The 17,734-nt window shown below is 39.7% G+C and overlaps 2 protein-coding genes across 5 annotated transcripts in view; both read right to left on the reverse strand.

Annotated features, from left to right (window-relative positions):
- Nucleotides 1–1,234, reverse strand: part of TXK (TXK tyrosine kinase) — a 63,307-nt gene extending 62,073 nt beyond the window's left edge. Inside the window, exon 1 of one of the 2 annotated variants that reach the window (XM_078446140.2) lies at nt 525–1,234. In XM_078446140.2, the coding sequence (XP_078302266.1) occupies nt 525–612 (88 nt within the window). In that variant the 5' untranslated portion in view covers nt 613–1,234. The remainder of the gene's footprint in view (nt 1–524) is intronic. The other variant, XM_060655087.3, reaches the window with a different exon arrangement.
- A 1,740-nt stretch (nt 1,235–2,974) lies between these two features.
- The window catches only part of TEC (tec protein tyrosine kinase), a 123,515-nt gene continuing 108,755 nt past the window's right edge, over nt 2,975–17,734 (reverse strand). For all 3 annotated transcript variants that reach the window (XM_078446137.2, XM_078446136.2, XM_078446135.2), the window contains exons 12-18: nt 16,146–16,220; nt 15,203–15,374; nt 14,878–15,094; nt 8,717–8,781; nt 5,055–5,173; nt 4,811–4,968; nt 2,975–3,656 (exon numbers count right to left, since the gene is read on the reverse strand). In XM_078446137.2, the coding sequence (XP_078302263.1) occupies nt 3,573–3,656; nt 4,811–4,968; nt 5,055–5,173; nt 8,717–8,781; nt 14,878–15,094; nt 15,203–15,374; nt 16,146–16,220 (890 nt within the window). In that variant the 3' untranslated portion in view covers nt 2,975–3,572. The remainder of the gene's footprint in view (nt 3,657–4,810; nt 4,969–5,054; nt 5,174–8,716; nt 8,782–14,877; nt 15,095–15,202; nt 15,375–16,145; nt 16,221–17,734) is intronic.

The raw sequence follows: 17,734 nt of genomic DNA on the forward strand, positions 1-17,734 counted from the left end.
GACACATCACTCTAAAAGCAAACACTTTTCAGGAGCGCCTGGGTGGCTCAATCAGTTAAGCGTCCGGCTTTGGCGCAGGTCACGACCTCATGGTTTGTGGGTTTGAGCCCTGCTTTGGGTGCTGTGCTGTCAGCTCGGAGTCTGGAGCCTGCTTCAGATTCTGCGTCTCCCTCTCTACTCTTTGCCCTTCCCCTGCTCATGCTCTCTGTCTCTCACTCTGTCTCAAAAATAAATAAACATTGAAAAAACTTAAAGAAAAAAGAAAACCACTTTTCAAACTGAATTTCCATACATGCATGTAGATTTAAGGCCAGTAGTCGGTTTCCCTTTGCAGTCTCAATGAGTGACCTTTACTGAAGTTACATCACTACGATGGTTATTTAAATAACGCACAAAACCCCATCACAACATCTGGGGACATGATCCTCCAAATTTCACAAGCTTTATGCCGTCTGCCAGAGTTCGAGAATAAGTAACACGCCCAGTACAAGCCCTGCTGATGACTGCAAAGCCATCGTACTTACAGGTGGAAAGAATCATGGTTGTACTTCTGCAGGGAGTATACAAAGCAGCATTCAGTTCTTCAGCGGTGGTTCGGTCACAAAAACACATCTTTTAACTGAAATCATAGCTCACCCAAGATGTTTCTCACGAGCAAAGTTAACCCCACCTATTTTCCTGTTCTAAAAACCTCAGAGAAAAGTGTGTGAATGACAACCGAATGGCCTATATACGAAAGTTCAATAATCTACATCCAGATCTCTGAGGGTAGCTGCAACGGGTTCCTCATTCCCAACTGTGTGGGCGATTCCAGAAAACAACATTTTCAAGAAGTCAACAATATTTTTGTAAAAGAGACCTTAAAAAGCATCAAATCAAGCTGCCTTCTCTGGACACAGAAGGAGATGGATGCACAGATAGGACAAGGGACACAGTGGTAGAAAGAGAATTAGATTCTCGGTATCGAAGTATAAAGTCTAGAATGTTCTGTCCTCCCACTCAGTACTGACACCTCAAGGCCCATATTACGAAACTTCATTTTTTTGTGGGGATGGAAAGCCAATTCAATAAGGTACCTAAAAGGTGACTGAGCCATGGCTGAGAAATATAAAAATGATGTCAATAAGAAATGCACTTAGGAATTCTACTTCATCCCCTTGGAAAATATAACCAAGAATTAAAACTAAAAGGAACGATTCTAATGAAGACACAGCATATTCACATTGCCTTTCCTATTTCCTGCTTTATAGATTAAGATCTCGTTAAGCATTCTGGGTGGATTCTTCTATTTTTACTTCACTTTTTGCTTTACTTACGCTTTTATACAAAAACTTTTTTTTTTTTAATTTTTTTTTTTTAACGTTTATTTATTTTTGAGACAGAGAGAGACAGAGTATGAATGGGGGAGGGTCAGAGAGAGAGAGGGAGACACAGAATCGGAAACAGGCTCCAGGCTCTGAGCTGTCAGCACAGAGCCCGACGCCGGGCTCGAACCCACAGACCGCGAGATCATGACCTGAGCCGAAGTCGGACGCTTAACCGACTGAGCCACCCAGGCGCCCCACAAAAACTTCTTTTAAGTTCTGGTGAAAATTTTGAAGATTGTTGAAGAAAAGGTTCCCAAATGTTGTCAGGTGTTACCCATCTTGTTTTCCACATCAACAGTATACGTAACGATGAGCACAAGGACTATACTCTGTCCTCACTTTCTTCAACACCATCTAGCACTTTGAACATAGCTCCTCCAGGTGAACAGGGAAGTGTGGGAAGGGACAGGGAGGGGTGGGAGGGGTCAAGGTGAAGGAGAAAGGAAGGAGAAAGACAGAAAAACCATACTCAAACCTGAGTATAACGAATATGGTCAACTCCTTGAATGAGCTACAATTCAGTTAAAAGGTACGTATGTGTTTGTGACGGGGGTACAGGTAAACAGGAAGATGAGGAGGAAGGTGGCAAACAGTGACAACACTTAAGATCATTTTTTTTTTCCATTATAAGGAGGGTACGGAAGGACAGCTCTCAGTGGATGGACAGACCCAAAGGAAAAGAGATGGCCCCCCAGGGTCTTAGGGAGGCACTACTCAAGACAGCCAGCAACAGTTCTGTGTTCACACAACACCTGTGGCACAGGGGACGCCATGGCAGTCCCCAGAGTGATCAGAACTCCTTAAAGAAGGGCCCTGTGTGTTGGGTGTTTCTCAGCTTTCTACCCCCGTAAAACCAAGAAAAATGTATGGGGCAATACATGGCCTCTGCTGCTGATAAGAAACTGTTTCTCTTCCCTGGGCTCGTGAGCGAAAATGAAGTTTCCACCTCAGCTGGTGTCTTAGTCAGAGATTGTTAACAGTCAAAAACCCACTCAAACAAACTTGATCACAGGGTCTACCATGAGGCTATCTCACTGAGATAACTGTCTCACTGAGACAATCTCACTGATCCAGGGATCCAAGTCCAACCAGGTCTCCTGAAAACCATCTGGGAGATGGCTCAATACACCATTCTCTCCATCTTTCCTGGTTTCTCCGCCAGAAGCTGAACTTGCTCCTGGGTCTTGCTTGCCGTGGGGGCAGGCTTTGTTGTGAACATCACATTCTCATCATTCTCCCCCAGAGCCCAGCACCTCCACTTACAGCATCTATGTCCTGGGGCAGATTCTTAAGCCATAAAAAGTGATTGATTACCCCTAGTTCAACTTTTACCTAACCCCTTTTAGTGATAGATACCATGGGCAGGGTCAATCAGCCCAAACATGGGCCTGGTTAGGGGCTTAAATTAGACAGGTACCCCCAAACATGTCTGCCTAAATGGAGAGGGAATATTAATGGCAGAAGGGTCCAGACTTTTTTCTCTTCAATAAGGAATATTTGATCCCTGGGGGAAAAGAAATTGACAGCTGCAAGGCACAGTCCCTAGTCCTAAAAAGGAAAGCTCATGTGTTACAGAATTGAACGTGCTAATTAAAAGACAACTCATGTTTCTTATAAATATATATCTTTATATATTATATATTTACAATATATACAGCATACAAATATTTTTAATGTAATACTAATTGCAGTCTTGAAAACAGAGGTTTTCAAAACAAAAGAAGGGTACTTATCCAAGATGGGTTCCCGATTCTTCCAGAACCCACATTCCAGACAATGCCTCAGGCCCAGATTTCCATAGACATCAAAGGAAAGAGAAGGGTTGCTGGAACAAGGCTCTAATTCCCTATCTCTTCCCAGATATCCTGACCTTCACTGGCACCAGCTAACATAGCCCCATGTACACCCCTAAAAAGGGCAAACCTTGGGGTCTGGGCATGGTACCTAGCACGTGGTAGGCACTCAAATACCTGTGGAATGGATAAAAGTGAGTGCTTTCCATCGCCATCTCTAAGGCAGCATTTCCATAATCTGAAAGGTTCAGTGCCAGAGCTCAGGCTGGTCTAGAAGCAAATGCTTTAGGTGTTTCCACTTTACAAGTAAAACAATCTACACACTTGAGTGCTAAATAAATTAAAAGTTAGCCACAAAGTGCCATTTCTTCCTCATGCTTTGGAATCTGGAAGTCACAGATCACACCATCACTTATCTTCCAAAAGTTTCTTCACATTCGACTAGTTCATCTATTGTGCGCAGCAAATCTTCAAAGGAAGGCCTTCCCTCCGGTTTCTACAATGAAAAATCAAAGAGAAGCTGTGGGTTCCAGAATCCATTCCAAAACTAATTTCTCACTGCTCAAACTCACATAACTGCAAGATACTGATCGTCTGGTACTAGAACATGCAGGCATCTCCAAATGGGACTTCTCTATTCTACATATACTATTGCTAGACAAACCTTTCTCCTACACTGCTTTTGTGTTCCCACTCAAGAAGCTAAGAGAGCTCTTTATTGCCTGCAAAATCAAGTCCTGCTAATTCGCAGTGCCCTCTATACCCTCTCCTCTCCCACCCTCTTGCTACCCAGTTTCATTTCCCACAAAAACTCTCACATGGGCTTTCTACTCTATCAGACCAATCTCTATCCTCAGGTACACACACCACACATTACCACCACCTTACCTTTGCTCATGCTGTCCTCTCCCACCCCCAACAGCCCTTCCTGCCCAGGCCACTCCCATGCCAATCAGTGCTCTTTGGAGGCATCATAGTAAGTGGCCACGAGCATAGGCTCCGCCTCTCTGTAGCAAAGTGGCCTTGGACAAGTGTCAACTTCATGGGCCCTGGTCTTCTCATCCACAAAGTGGTCACAGTAAAAGTCTCTGTACCTCAAAAGGTTATTTTGAGAACTAAATCTAAAACACTTGGTATCGTGCCTAGCACACAATATATGTGAGTTAATATCATCTTTCAAAAGTCATTTTAGTGCCTAATCTCTTCTATGAGGTGACATTTTAATACATGGGGAAGGAACACTTCCAAAGACTATGAGTAAAGAGATCTGGGGAAGTCGAGGTTTGGAGAAAGAAACCCTCTCTCGTGAAAGAGTAATAGTTCAACAGTACAAGAAGTCCGCGGAAAGAAGAGCTACTTCTCCAGGATTATTCCCTGAGTCCCTAACTCAGGCAACTGGGACAGGATTTCTACTTGGGAGTGGGGTGGCAGCCTGCATTTATTATCTTATTTTCATCTTCCATGTCTTCACATTCTTCTTCCCATTACTCAGACCTGATTTGAGAGGGCTGGCTTTCCACCTAGAGTTTGGAATCATACAAAACGTGCACTGACTCACTAGGCTGTGAAGACTATACGTTACTAATCTACCAAGCCCAGATCCCTACATGTTTTCAGGATTCAGGAAGAAAGCACACAAAAAATCGTTACCTCCTGCCAACACCTCAGCATCATCTCGTACATGTATTTGGATGCCAACTTCGGCCTATAGAGTCGGTGGCCACGAGTAACCATGGTTACCACTTCATAGTTGGTGTTTTTCTCAAACGGCATTCTGCCTTCGGTGAATATTTCCCACATTAAAACACCTGGAAAAAGAAAGAGAAGGATCACCCACGGATGCACCCACTTCCTCTTCAGAGCAGAGCCGAGGAAAAACAGACCATGTTCTTACCAAATGACCAGACGTCTGATTTGCTGCTAAAGCGGCTGTAATTAAACACCTCCGGTGGACACCACTTCACTGGAAATTTTGCACCAGAAGAACTTGTGTACTGATCATCCAAAACATACCTAAAGTAAGACACGCCATAGGTTTATGCCTCTGAGCTATGATCTACATTTTGTACATGCTCTTCAATTTTTTTTTCTTTCCTCTTAGAATCAAAAACACAGTTGACTGAAGTCCAACAAGCATCCGGTTGAAGCTAAATGTTTGCCTCAGTGGCCACGCCTGGTGATTTCCATCTTCCTCTGAGCTTCATTTATGTGCTTGAGATGGGCACGTTGTAACATTAGTACCTGCCCTTTTGTGTTTCTGTGTTGTGTTTGTTTTTTATAATAGAGGCAGAACACAATAAAAGAGTTAGCAAACTTTTTTGGGGGGGTTAGCAACTTTGTTCTTTAAACAAAATTTAACCCGAAGGGCCCACATGTAAAACATCTAAAGCAGAGCTGCTCTAAAGGAAGTGGTGCAGAGCATTTGGAGACGCATGTGCTTTTAGCCCCCACAATTCCACAGAGTGCAACTTAAACCTACAGCAAATGAAAACAGCAAATTGCAAAATGACATATGTAAATGGTGGAGTATATATTTATATGCCATGACATCTGTCCCCCCCACACACACACAATTACACACTGAAAACAATACTATGTAATTTTTGCTATGCAAGCTTACTTATGTTCTTCTGGATAGACACACACAAACTGGTAACTCTGGCTACCTGGGGGGAGGACCTGTGATCGGGGCGGTGAATATGGGGACTTCAGCCCTTTCTGTTGTGTGTTCTGTATGTATTTACAAAAGGAATGCATTTATGTATCACATGAACATATCAAGTTAATTTCCAAAAGCTCCATGAGAAAACATTCACATAATTGCACAAAATTCCTTTGCTGCATGGACAGAGATGGTAACAATGCCCCCATGGGCTGGATCAAGTTGTCAATCAGGGGAGTCTGAATTCAGTTTTAATGAGGATTTTAGAGGGGCTGATGCGAAAGCACACATTTTCTGAAAGCCAAACCTGTGAAAATCAAACATGTGAAATTGGAGGACTGCCCCTCAGAGAAAATCTTCATAGAAAGCATATAAAGTGCAGGGGTAAGTACTGCCCTGGCAGGCAGCAGTCCTGTTCTCATTAGGAACTAAACATGGCCTGTATGACCTGTTCCTTCTGTGGCTTCATACCTGCTCCTTGTGCTGGCCCTGGGCTAACCACCCTGGCCCTCTTTTGATTCCTTCAGCAGGCCAAGCTTGTCCTCAGATTTCAAGCTTTTATATTTGCTGTTTCTTCCACCTGGAATATTTTGTCCTCAGATTTCCACCTAATTGGCTATTTCTGCCTTTTTGGTCTCAGTTCAAATATCCTGGTCTCAAAGAGGTCTTGCGACATGAGTAGGCATTTTCCAAAGAAGACATTCAGATGGCTAACAGACACATGAAAAGATGCTCAACATCACTCTTCATCAGGGAAATGCAAATCGAGACCACACTGAGATACCACCTCACACCTCACATCAGAATGGCTGAAATTAACAACACAAGAAGCAACAACACAAGAAACAACAGGTGTTGGCGAGGATGCAGAGAAAGGGCAACCCTCTTGCACTGTTGGTGGGAATGCAAACTGGTGTAGCTGCTCTGGGAAACAGGGTGGAGGTTCCTCAAAAAACTGAAAATAGAGCTACCCTATGATCCAGCAGTCGCACTACTAGGTATTTACCTAAAGGATACAAAAATACAGATTCAAAGGGGTACATGCACCCCAGCATAGCAAAACTATCAACAATAGCCCAACTAAAGAGACAGCCCAAGCGTCCATTGACTGATAAATGGATAAAGAAGACGTGGTATATATATATACAATGGAACATTACTCTGGCATCAAAAAGAATGAAATCTTGCCATTTGCAATGATGTGGATGGAGCTGGAGTATATTATGCTAAGCAAAGTAAGTCAGTCAGAAAAAGACAAATACCATATGATCTCACTCATACGGCTTAAGAAACAAAACAGATGAACATATGGGGGAGGTGGAGACAGGGAAACAAACCATAAGACACTCTTAATGACAGAGAACAAACAGGGTTGATAGAGGGAGGTGGGTGGGAGATGGGCTACATAGGTGATGGGGATTAAGGAGGATACTTGTGATGAGCACTGGGTATTGTATGTAAATGATGAATCACTGAATTCTGTTCCTGAAACCAATATTGTGCTGTATGTTAACCAGAATGGAAATACAAATGTGAGAAGAAAACAAAAAACAAAAAGAAAAAAACACAAAGAGGTTGTCTTCCAAAGCACCACAGCTACTATGACCCCGCCCCACCCCATCACTCCCCCCACTAGCCCCAAGTGACCTCTATCTTAGGGACGAGCAAACTTCTTCTGTAATGGGTCACGTGATAAATATTTCAGATTTTTCAGGTGATACAGCCTCTGCCACCACTATCCAACTCTGCCTTTGTAGTGTGAAAGCAGCCACAGACAACACATGAGTATTTACGTACACTGACATTTGAATTTCAGATAATTTTCACGTGTCACGAACTTCTTTTAAGTTTTGCCAATCATTTAAAATTTGGAAAACCACTGTTGGCTCACAAGCTGAATAAAGAGGTGTTGGGTCACATCTGGGCCAGAGGCCATGGTGTGCTGATCCCTGCTCTGTCACACCACTGTGTTTTCCCTTCTTCATGATTGTCTCAGGTCTATGTCTCTCTCTCCTCCTGAATATAAGCTGCATGCGGGCAAGGACCCATATGCCTTATTCTCTGCTCTGGTTCAGCCTAACACCCTGGTACACAGTAGGCACCTAATTTCTTTACGGATGGATGTACGGATGAGTGAATGGACAGAGAGGAGGAAAAGAACAAACAGTATGTTTTCAAGGTCTTTTCTAACACACCATTAAAATTACAAAAATTATGAGAATAAAAACACAACAGATTTGGGTATTCTAAGAATTTTACCCCTAAATACATTTTCTGTGAAAACAAAAGATTCTAGAAATCTAACCCAAACCAAGGAAAAAATGAAAGTAACATATTTAACATGCTATACTACCACCTAGTGGAGAGAATTATTAACATTGCAATATACACTTTTTTAATGAATTCATTTATCACAGAACAGTGAACAAGATTTCCTTTCTCCTTTGTCAGTGCAGATTATTCCCATGCTTATTAATTCTACAAGCTAATGTGACTATCACCTGAAGCCACATAATAAAGCATGAAGAAGTCATAATTTCTCAACAATTTGTTGACCTGAGAAAAAGCCCAAGGTAGCAGTAAAATGGATACATTCAGCAAAGAAATTTTTCAAAATACAGATAATCTAATTTATTTTATTTCCTTATATCAAAACACACTAAAAAGCAGAAAAAACAATTAGTCTGCCTATGAAAATGATGAGTACTACAGAGATTTTGCTAATAGAACAAAAGATGTGGTTTAAAAACAGCTCTTAAATAGGCCTCAGAGAGAGAAGCTGACACAGTCAAACTGCAAAGAAAAAGCCAGGCTTTCTGTACCTTCAAAGGTCACCGTCTCATATTAATTTAATCCAAAACTGATAGAAAACGTTCACATAGACTCAGCCTTACCTGGCCATTCCAAAATCCGATACTTTCACAACTCCCGCCTCATTTACTAGACAATTTCTGGCAGCCTGGAAAATAACATTTCAATGGTATAATAGTTACAAAGTTCTACAAAGTAAAAAAATATAAATTTTGTTTATATTAAACTTAATATAGCCCAGTCAACATTTACAGAAGGTGGAAATGTCTCTTTATAAATTTTTTTTATCCCCATGGAATTGTCTCCAACATATATTTGAAAAAATGGGTAGAAAGACAGGTCAGCAGGTCGTATGTGCAATAGAGCATTATTACATGACGTCACCAATTGTCAGACCCAAATGAGGACTAACCAGATCAACCTACTTCCCCCCTCCCATTCCTATTTTTATTAAACTGTGAGATTTTCTTACTGATAACATCTCTCTTTTTTTAAGTTTATTTATTTTGAGAGAGAGAGAGAGACATTGAGAGAGCGCAAGCATGCATGGGGGGAGGCACATGAATGGGGGAGGGACAGAGAGCGAGAAACCCAAGCAGGCTCTGCACTGTCAGCACCTGAGGTGGGGCTCCATCTCATGAACTGTGAGATCATGACCTGAGCCGAAACTAAGAGTCAGACACCTAACCGACTGAGCCACCCAGGTGCCCTGATAATGACATCTCTCGAAGTCCTTAATCTAGGTTCTCACTAGGTGAGTTTAATGACAAACAACAAAGGTAACTGATAGGTAATTAATCTTTTACCCAATAGTTTTGCTCAATGACTGGTTGTCCTGTTCTCAGTCAAAAAAAAAAAAAAAACAAAACCCAGCCATGTGCAACATAGTTTGCCTTGTCATTCATAATGTTTCCAGTATATTGTAGTATGATACATGAAATTGGTCAAAAACAATTCTGGATTATTTAATTTGTATTCTCTTGCCCATTCTTTAAATTTTAAGAAAACGGTTTTGTAAAAAGATAGTACTTCTCCGAAGGAAAACATGGTAACAATATTTTTAATGCCATAACCTGTGGGCTAAGATGCATTTTCTTTTTTGAGAGAAAGGGCACAAGTGAGCGAGGGGCAGAGAGAGAGGGAGAGAGACAGAATCCCATGAGAGCAGAGACAGAGAGAGGGAGAGAGAGAGACACGGGGCTCAAGGTCACCTATGTGGGGCTTGAGCTCACCTGATGGTGAGCAAACCATGAAATCATGACCTGAGCCAAAGTCCAATGCTTAACTGATTGAGCCACCCAGGTGCGCCCAGGTGCATTTTTATTCCTGATACTTCTAGCATTTTATTCTCTGTATGTGGCAGCCACTTATATGAAATTATTCCTGCTGAATGCATTTTAAGAGTCTCTTCTAAAGTTCCCCAGATTTGCCCCATCTTCCTATGGAGATACCTTCTAATGCCTTCACTTCATGGTCAACAGCATTCTTTGCTCAAAAGACAGGAGCATCAGAATCTTCCCTTCAGGGGTGACATAAAACGACCACAGTGATGTCAATATCATAAGCACAAAATTATCAAAATTGCTTTCACCAAGATATGGTCTGTGTGGACAGATGTAGTCTGCCATACTCCTGTAGGCAATTTTCATCAGTTTTGAAAGTACAAAAAAAGAGGAAGGTGCTTAATTCACAACTTTCAATATGACAAAGAGAAGTTCTTTATCATTGCTAAGCATAATAAGAACAAGGAATGTTTTATATATATAGATATATATGATATCTATATCTATATCTATATCTATATCTATATCTATATCTATATCTATATCTATATCTATATCTATATCTATATATACATATCACATCTTCTATTTTACGGAGTCCTTTGCCCCAATCATATGTTGTAATCTTGAAAACAGTCTTGTAAAAGAAAAGCCCAGGACCAGAAGGCTTCACTGGTGAATTTTACAAAACTTTTTTTTTTTTAATGTTTATTTCTTTTTGAGAGACAGAGGGAGACAGAGCATGAGCGGGAGAGGGGCAGAGAGAGAGAGGGAGACACAGAATCCAAAGCAGGCTCCAGTCTCTGAGCTGTCAGCACAGAGCCCGACACAGGGCTCGAACTCACAGACCGCGAGATCATGACCTGAGCTGAAGTCGGACGCTCAGCCGACTGAGGCACCCAGGCACCCCGAATTTTACAAAACATGTGAAGAAAAACTAACACATATCCTTCTCAAACTCTTCCAAAATATTGAAGAGGAGAGAATACTTCCAAACTCATTTTATGACGTAAGCATTTCCCTGACACCAAAGCCAGACAAGGACACTATAAGAAGAGAAAATAATAGGTCAATATCCCTGATGAATACAGATATTTAAAAGATCATCAACAAAATATTAGCAAACAGAACTCAACAGTACATTAAAAGGATCATAACCATGATCAAAAGGGATTCATCCCCAGGATGCAAGGATGGTTCAACATATGCAAATCAATAAATGTGGTATATGTATATGTATATATCACATCAGAATGAAGGATAAAAATCATATGACTATCTCAACAGATGCAGAAAAAGCATTTGTCAAAAGTTAATATCCATTTATCATAAAGAGTTTTATGATAAAAACTCTCAACAAGTTAGTATAAAAGGAATATACCTCAACATAATAAAGGTCATATATGACCAACCCACAGCTAATATCATACTCAACAATGAAAAGCTAAAAGCTTCTCCTCTAAGATCAGGAACAGACAATGATGTCCACTCACCACATCTATTGAACATAATACTAAAAAACCTAGCCAGGGCAATTAAGCAAGAAAAAGAAAAGGCATTCAAATTGGAAAGCAAAATTAAAATTGTCTTTGTTTGCGGTTGACATGATCTTATATGTAGAAAATTCTAAAAAAAACAAAAACATATTAGCACTACTAAGTAATTTCAATAAAGTTGTATCATACAAAATCAATACACAAAAATCAGTTGCATTTCTATACACTGACAATGAAACATCTGAAAGAAATTAAGAAAACAAATGCATTTATAATAACACCAAATACAATAACATAGTTAGGAATAAATAAATAAATTTAACCAAAAAGGCAAAAATCCAAAAACTCATAAACTTTTGATGAAAAAAAAAAACAAACAATACAAACAAATGGAATGCTCTCCCCGTCCATGGGTTGCAAGAATTAATATTGTTTAAAAGTCCACACCACCCAAAGCAATCTACATTTGATGTAATCCCTTTCAAAATTCCGTTGGTACAATTCACAGAAATAGAAAAACAATCCTAAAATTCATACGTAACTACAAAAGACATAAAGTAGCCAAAACAACCTTGAGAAAGAAGAACAAAACTAGAGACACCACATGTTCTGATTTAAAGCTATATTACAAAGCTATAGTAATCAAAACAGTATGATACTAGCACAAAAACAAATATACAGACCAGCGGAAAAGGATATAGAGTCCAGAAATAAATCCATACATATATGGTCAACTAATCTTTGGCAAAGGGGCCAAGAACACACTGTGGGGAAAACACAGTCTCTTTAATAAATGGTGCTGGCAAAATTGGGTATCTATATGCAAAATAATGAAATTGGACCTCTATCTTACACCATACACAAAAACTGACCTGAAATGGATTAAAGACTTAAATGTAAGTCCTGAATCCAGGTCTAGAAGAAAACAGGGGAAAGCCCCTTGACATGATCTTGGCAATGAATTTTTGGATATGGCACCAAAAGCACAAGCAACAAAAGCAGAAATAAATAACTAGGCTACATCAAACTAAAAACCTTTGCATAGCAAGGGAAATAGTCAACAAAATAAAAAGGAAAACTACAGACTGGGAGAAAGTATTTGCAAAACCAGATAACCAATAGATGTTTATATAAAATATATAAAGAAATCATACAACTCAGTACCAAATAAAAGGAAATAATCCAATTTTTTAAAGGGGCAAAGAACCTGAATACACATTTAAAAAAAAAAAAAAAAAACCCATACAAATGGCCAACAGGTATATGAAAGGGGGCTTAACATCATCAATCATCAGGGAAATGCAAATCAAAAGCATAGTAAGATATCATTCCACATCTATCAGGATGGCTAGTATCAAAAACACGAGAGATAACAAAAGTTGGCAAGGAGGAAACAGAGGAGAAAGTGGAACCCTTGTCTATGATTCGTGGGAATGTAAATTGGTACGGCCATTATGGAAAACAGTATTGGAGTCTACTCAAAAAATTATAAGTAGAACTACCATATGATCCAGGAATTCCATTTCTAAATATATACAAAAGGAAATGGAATCAGTACTTCAAAGAGATGTCTGTACCCCCATATGCACAGGAGCATTACAATAGCTAAGATATGAAACAATCTAACTGTTCATCAATGGATGAGTGAATAAAGTTGATGTGGGGTGTATGCACACACATACACACACACACACACACACACACACACACACACACACACACAGGAATATGCCATAAAAAAAGATCTTGTTATTGTGGCAACAGAGATGAACATAGAGGGCATTATCTGAAGTGAAATGAGCCAGACAGAAAGACAAATACTGTATGACATTATTTATATAAGGAATCTTAAGAAAAAATGTGAAACTCATTATGTTCTGAGGATCTCATGTATAGCACGATAACTATAATTAACAACACTGTATTATTTAATTGCAATTTACTAAAAGAATAAATATTAAGCATTCTTAACCACATGTGAGATATGGATATAATTAACTTGACTGTGATAATCATTTCACAAGGTGTACACATATCAAGTCATTATGCTCTATACTTTAAATTTATACAATTTTGTCAATTATACTTCAGTAAAGCTGGGGGTGGGGGTGGAAGCAGTCTTGTGAGCAAACCAGCATGCTAACCCACCCACAATTTACAGATGTAGAAACAGAATCTAAGTCTTCCATATACAAATCTTCAACTCTTTATTATAACCTAAGACTACAGATGGCATTGCACAGTGGCCACAGTGTGGACTCTAGAGCCAAACTCCCCGGGTTCAAATCCCAACTCCACAGTTTCCTTGATCATTGGTAAGTTATTTTATCCTATTTGCGCCTCAGTTTCCTCACCTGTAAAGTGAGAATAATAATAGTACCTACTTCTTAGAGTTGTTATAATGATTAAATGAGTCAACATGTGTTAAATACCTATTAAAGCAATGCCTGTTTAAGGTGATTGTTAAATTTTTGTAAACGCTTTACTGTTACTCTGGAAGAAATGCATCCATGCTTTATGACAAAAAAGTTAAAACTAAAATGTGAAGGGGCCCTTTACTGGCTCAGTTGGTTAAGTTTCCAACTCCTGATCTCAGTTCAAGTCTTGATCTCAGGGTATTGAGTTCAAACCCCACATTGGGCTCTGTGCTGGGCATGAAGCCAGCACTACTTAAAAACAACAACTAAAATATGGAAAAAAGTCCCAGGTGGAAAAATCACATTCTTTTTGGTGAAAGAATCACCTTTAAGGTTTAACAGGAACTGATAGGTCCATCAACAAGCTGAAAATAGATACATTTGAGAAGAATAGGCAGACAAGAAAAAACGAAAGAAGAAATGGAGGAGGTAAGGAGAGAGAGAGAGGAGAAATTAAGAAGTATCTCCATCACAATAATTTAGAACCACTAATAGATTCCTTTTTCTAGTATTTTGAGGAGTTAACATGGGCCTCCATCTTTTCCCAGTGATTTGAGAAATAAGGAAAATAAGCCAAGGATTTCTGTTGTAGCTTCTGTTCTAGCTTACAGTGTATGCGGTGGGAAAGAGCTGGGGATTTAGTGACAGTCAGCCCTTAACTTCCCCACGTTATCACCTTATGCAAGTCATTTCCTGTCTCTCAAGCTAATTTTCTTACATACCAATGACGATCAGAAAGACTAGCTGTCACCTGAGATTCTTACAGGGCTCAAGTACTTAATACATGGTAAGTTGCTTAGAAATAATTACCTATGTAATTACATATTATTTATACAATTGTCTACGTAATTATGTATTAGATGTATTAGATTTAGTAAAGATCTTTCTGTTAAAATTATGAGGCAAGTCAAACTGACCAAGTTTAAAGATAATGATGGGACACTGTTGAGAACAGAAAGTGGGTATTAATACATCATTGCTCATGTGCTGCCCCAGTGTCATAAAGGAACTGGGCCACCGAATGGGAACACAGGTGGTTTCTGATTACCAGATCTCTGTGGATGAAGCTGTTTCTCTCCAGGTACTCCATCCCTTCACACACATCTTGACACATGCTCAGCAGCATATCTCTACTAAAATGACCTTGTCTCTGCCGGAGGAAATTCAGAAGACAGCCCCTTTCCATGAACTCCGTAACAATGTAAATTGGTTTCTGCTGGGTGCATACGCCATAAAGCTGTACCAGCTTCGGGTGTGTGAGCTTCCTGGGAGGGAAGTCATGCGTACATATGGTTACTATAGGAAAAGAAACCAGCAGGGCTATTAGCTGGAGCCAGGCTAAAAGAGCAATGGGAAAGAACAGAGTAACTTACATCATCACTTTAGCTTCTTCTATAAAGTCTTCCTCACACATGGCACCTTCCCTAATAGCTTTGATTGCAACTTTGTATTGAGCTCTCCACTTGCCAAGCCTCACGACTCCAAACAGTCCGCTCCCCAGTTCCCTCATAAAGGTCAGCTCTGAAGGGTTGATCTCCCATTTTTCTGTGAGACAGAGGGAGAAAGTGATAACATTTAATAAGGAGAACACAGCATGAATCCGCGGGAAACAAAGAAGCTACAACCAAGGTCAATGTCAAAGTTACAGGCTCGTACAACATACAGCAGACTTGCAATGTGCATCTAAACTACAAAAGGTGGCTTTCCACCCTCTGGGGGATGATGGACTGCCTTCCGAGCCGTCACAATACAAGCAACATAAACTGCAGAAAGCAAGAAGATGATGAACAATGTGCTAATAATAATAGAGCTTAAAGGTGCTTAGGAAAAACAAACAAACAAACAAAAAAAAAAAACAAAATCAAATGCTTCCTCCTTTAGCATTCTTCCCCCTCAGTTTCGTTTTTTGGTTTTTTTCCCCCCATTACATCAGGTTGGAAAGAATTTAATCTTCTGTTTAAAAGGCTTTTGTTGGAAGCAACAAAGACCTCAAGTGGATGCCTTCTTTATTACCCCCATCCTTAACTTCCTGTGAGTAACCAACAAGGCTAGTGAGAACCAGGAAAGGATTTGGTTTATTTTAGAAATAACATGGCAGTGCTTATTTTTCACCAACAGGAAGTTTTCTGAATTATGAATAATGATGAAAACAGAAAATCGAGGGTTACCATAGCTATGAGTACAATCATCTAAAAACCCATACTATAAAACTATAAAAACAGTTCTACTATGTGGAATCCTAAACATCTAAACTGGTCTTGCGGTGATGGATTTTTTTCAAGGAAAGTTAGCCAGTGCAACTATGAAATGAGTTACCATAGCTGAATCCTGCAGTGGTTGGTGCGTTCTTCTCCCTCACGCTAACTGGGTACCGCAGCCTTGTGACAAGTCCTGGAGGTCAGAGAGAGCAGTGCAGTTGAATTCATTCTTAATCACTCCGCATGGTAAAGCACAAACCTTAGAAACTCCTGTACAAAGTCTATTCATTTTCCACTAAGTGCTCATCCTCTGTGGGTACATACAGCACTCTGCTATATGCTAGAGAAAAATAAAACCAGAGGAAGGCAGGAAGGAAGAAGATAATCCTATACTTTGAGTTGACCATTTCATATTTTTACAGAACATAAAAAACTTTTAAAGATAGAAATGCTTTTATTCACTCAACAAACACTGCCCTTTAAATATTACCGTGTTCTGGGGCACCTGGGTGGCTCAGTTGGTTAAGTGTCCAACTCTTGATTTGGGCTCAGGTCATGATCTCGCGGTTCATGAGTTCGAGTACCGGGTTGGGCTCTATGCTGACAGTATGGAGCCTGCTTGGGATTCTATCTCTCTTCCTCTCTCTCTGCCCCTCCCTGCCTTACTTTCTCTCAGAATTAAATAAATAAATAAATAAATAAATAAATAAATAAATAAATAAATAAATAAATATTACAGGGTTTATCAAGTTCTCTGCTAGCATATTCGCTTCTCAAACATTTTTGAAAATGTTAAAAGGTTTCTAACAGTTACTATCGATTATTATTTCATGTTGTTTTCCAATGAGATCTGAACTATGAAAGGGATTTAAGGTAGTCTATTAAAAATTAAAGTGATTCACCTTGCTAACTCAATACAAGTAATCTTAGCATAAATAGAGGCTCTAAAATATCAACAACTGGAATAGAAACTACTGGAAGTCAGTGAGGTGGGGTAAACCCTTTAACGTAAGTTGCTTCCAGCACTAAATAAGAAGAAATGGCACAGGTATCTCTCCTATAAGCACCCATTTTCCTCTGTATTTCTTCAGTTACAGCATATCTCATAGTAACTTTAAAGTGTTACATACTTCTCTGTCTCCCCCACCAGACAGTAAGTTCGGAGAGACACAGGGTCAATGACTATCTCTAGTCCACCACAGACTCCCTAGAACCAGGCACAATGCCTGGCACGTAACAGACACTTAATACATGTTTGCTAAATGACTGAATTGAGGTAACGGTTGTTATACAAGGAGATGAAAGAAATAGGGAATGTGATCCCTGAAAAAGAAAGTAACAGAATAAGAGATAAGAAAAAGTTCTTGGGGGATAAATCGATAATGAAAATAGCTCCTCACGTGTTAGACACAGACTTAACATATAACCCAGCAAATTCACTCCTAGGTAAGTAACCAAGAGAAATGAAACCTATTTCCGTGCAAAAACTTGTATACAAGTGTTCATAGCAGCATTATTCATAAAAGCCAAAATGTGGAAACAAGCCAGATGTCCACCCCTGATGAATGACAACAAAATGGATAAACCAAATTAACACAGTGGATTATTATTTGTCAATAAAAAGGAATGGGACACTTATACAGGCTACAACATGGACAAATGTCAAACACATTATGCTAAGTCAAAGAAGCCAGTCATAACAGACCA

The sequence above is a fragment of the Panthera onca genome, chromosome B1, assembly GCF_046562875.1.
Source record: "Panthera onca isolate mPanOnc1 chromosome B1, mPanOnc1 haplotype 2, whole genome shotgun sequence".
Taxonomy (NCBI): domain Eukaryota; kingdom Metazoa; phylum Chordata; class Mammalia; order Carnivora; family Felidae; genus Panthera; species Panthera onca.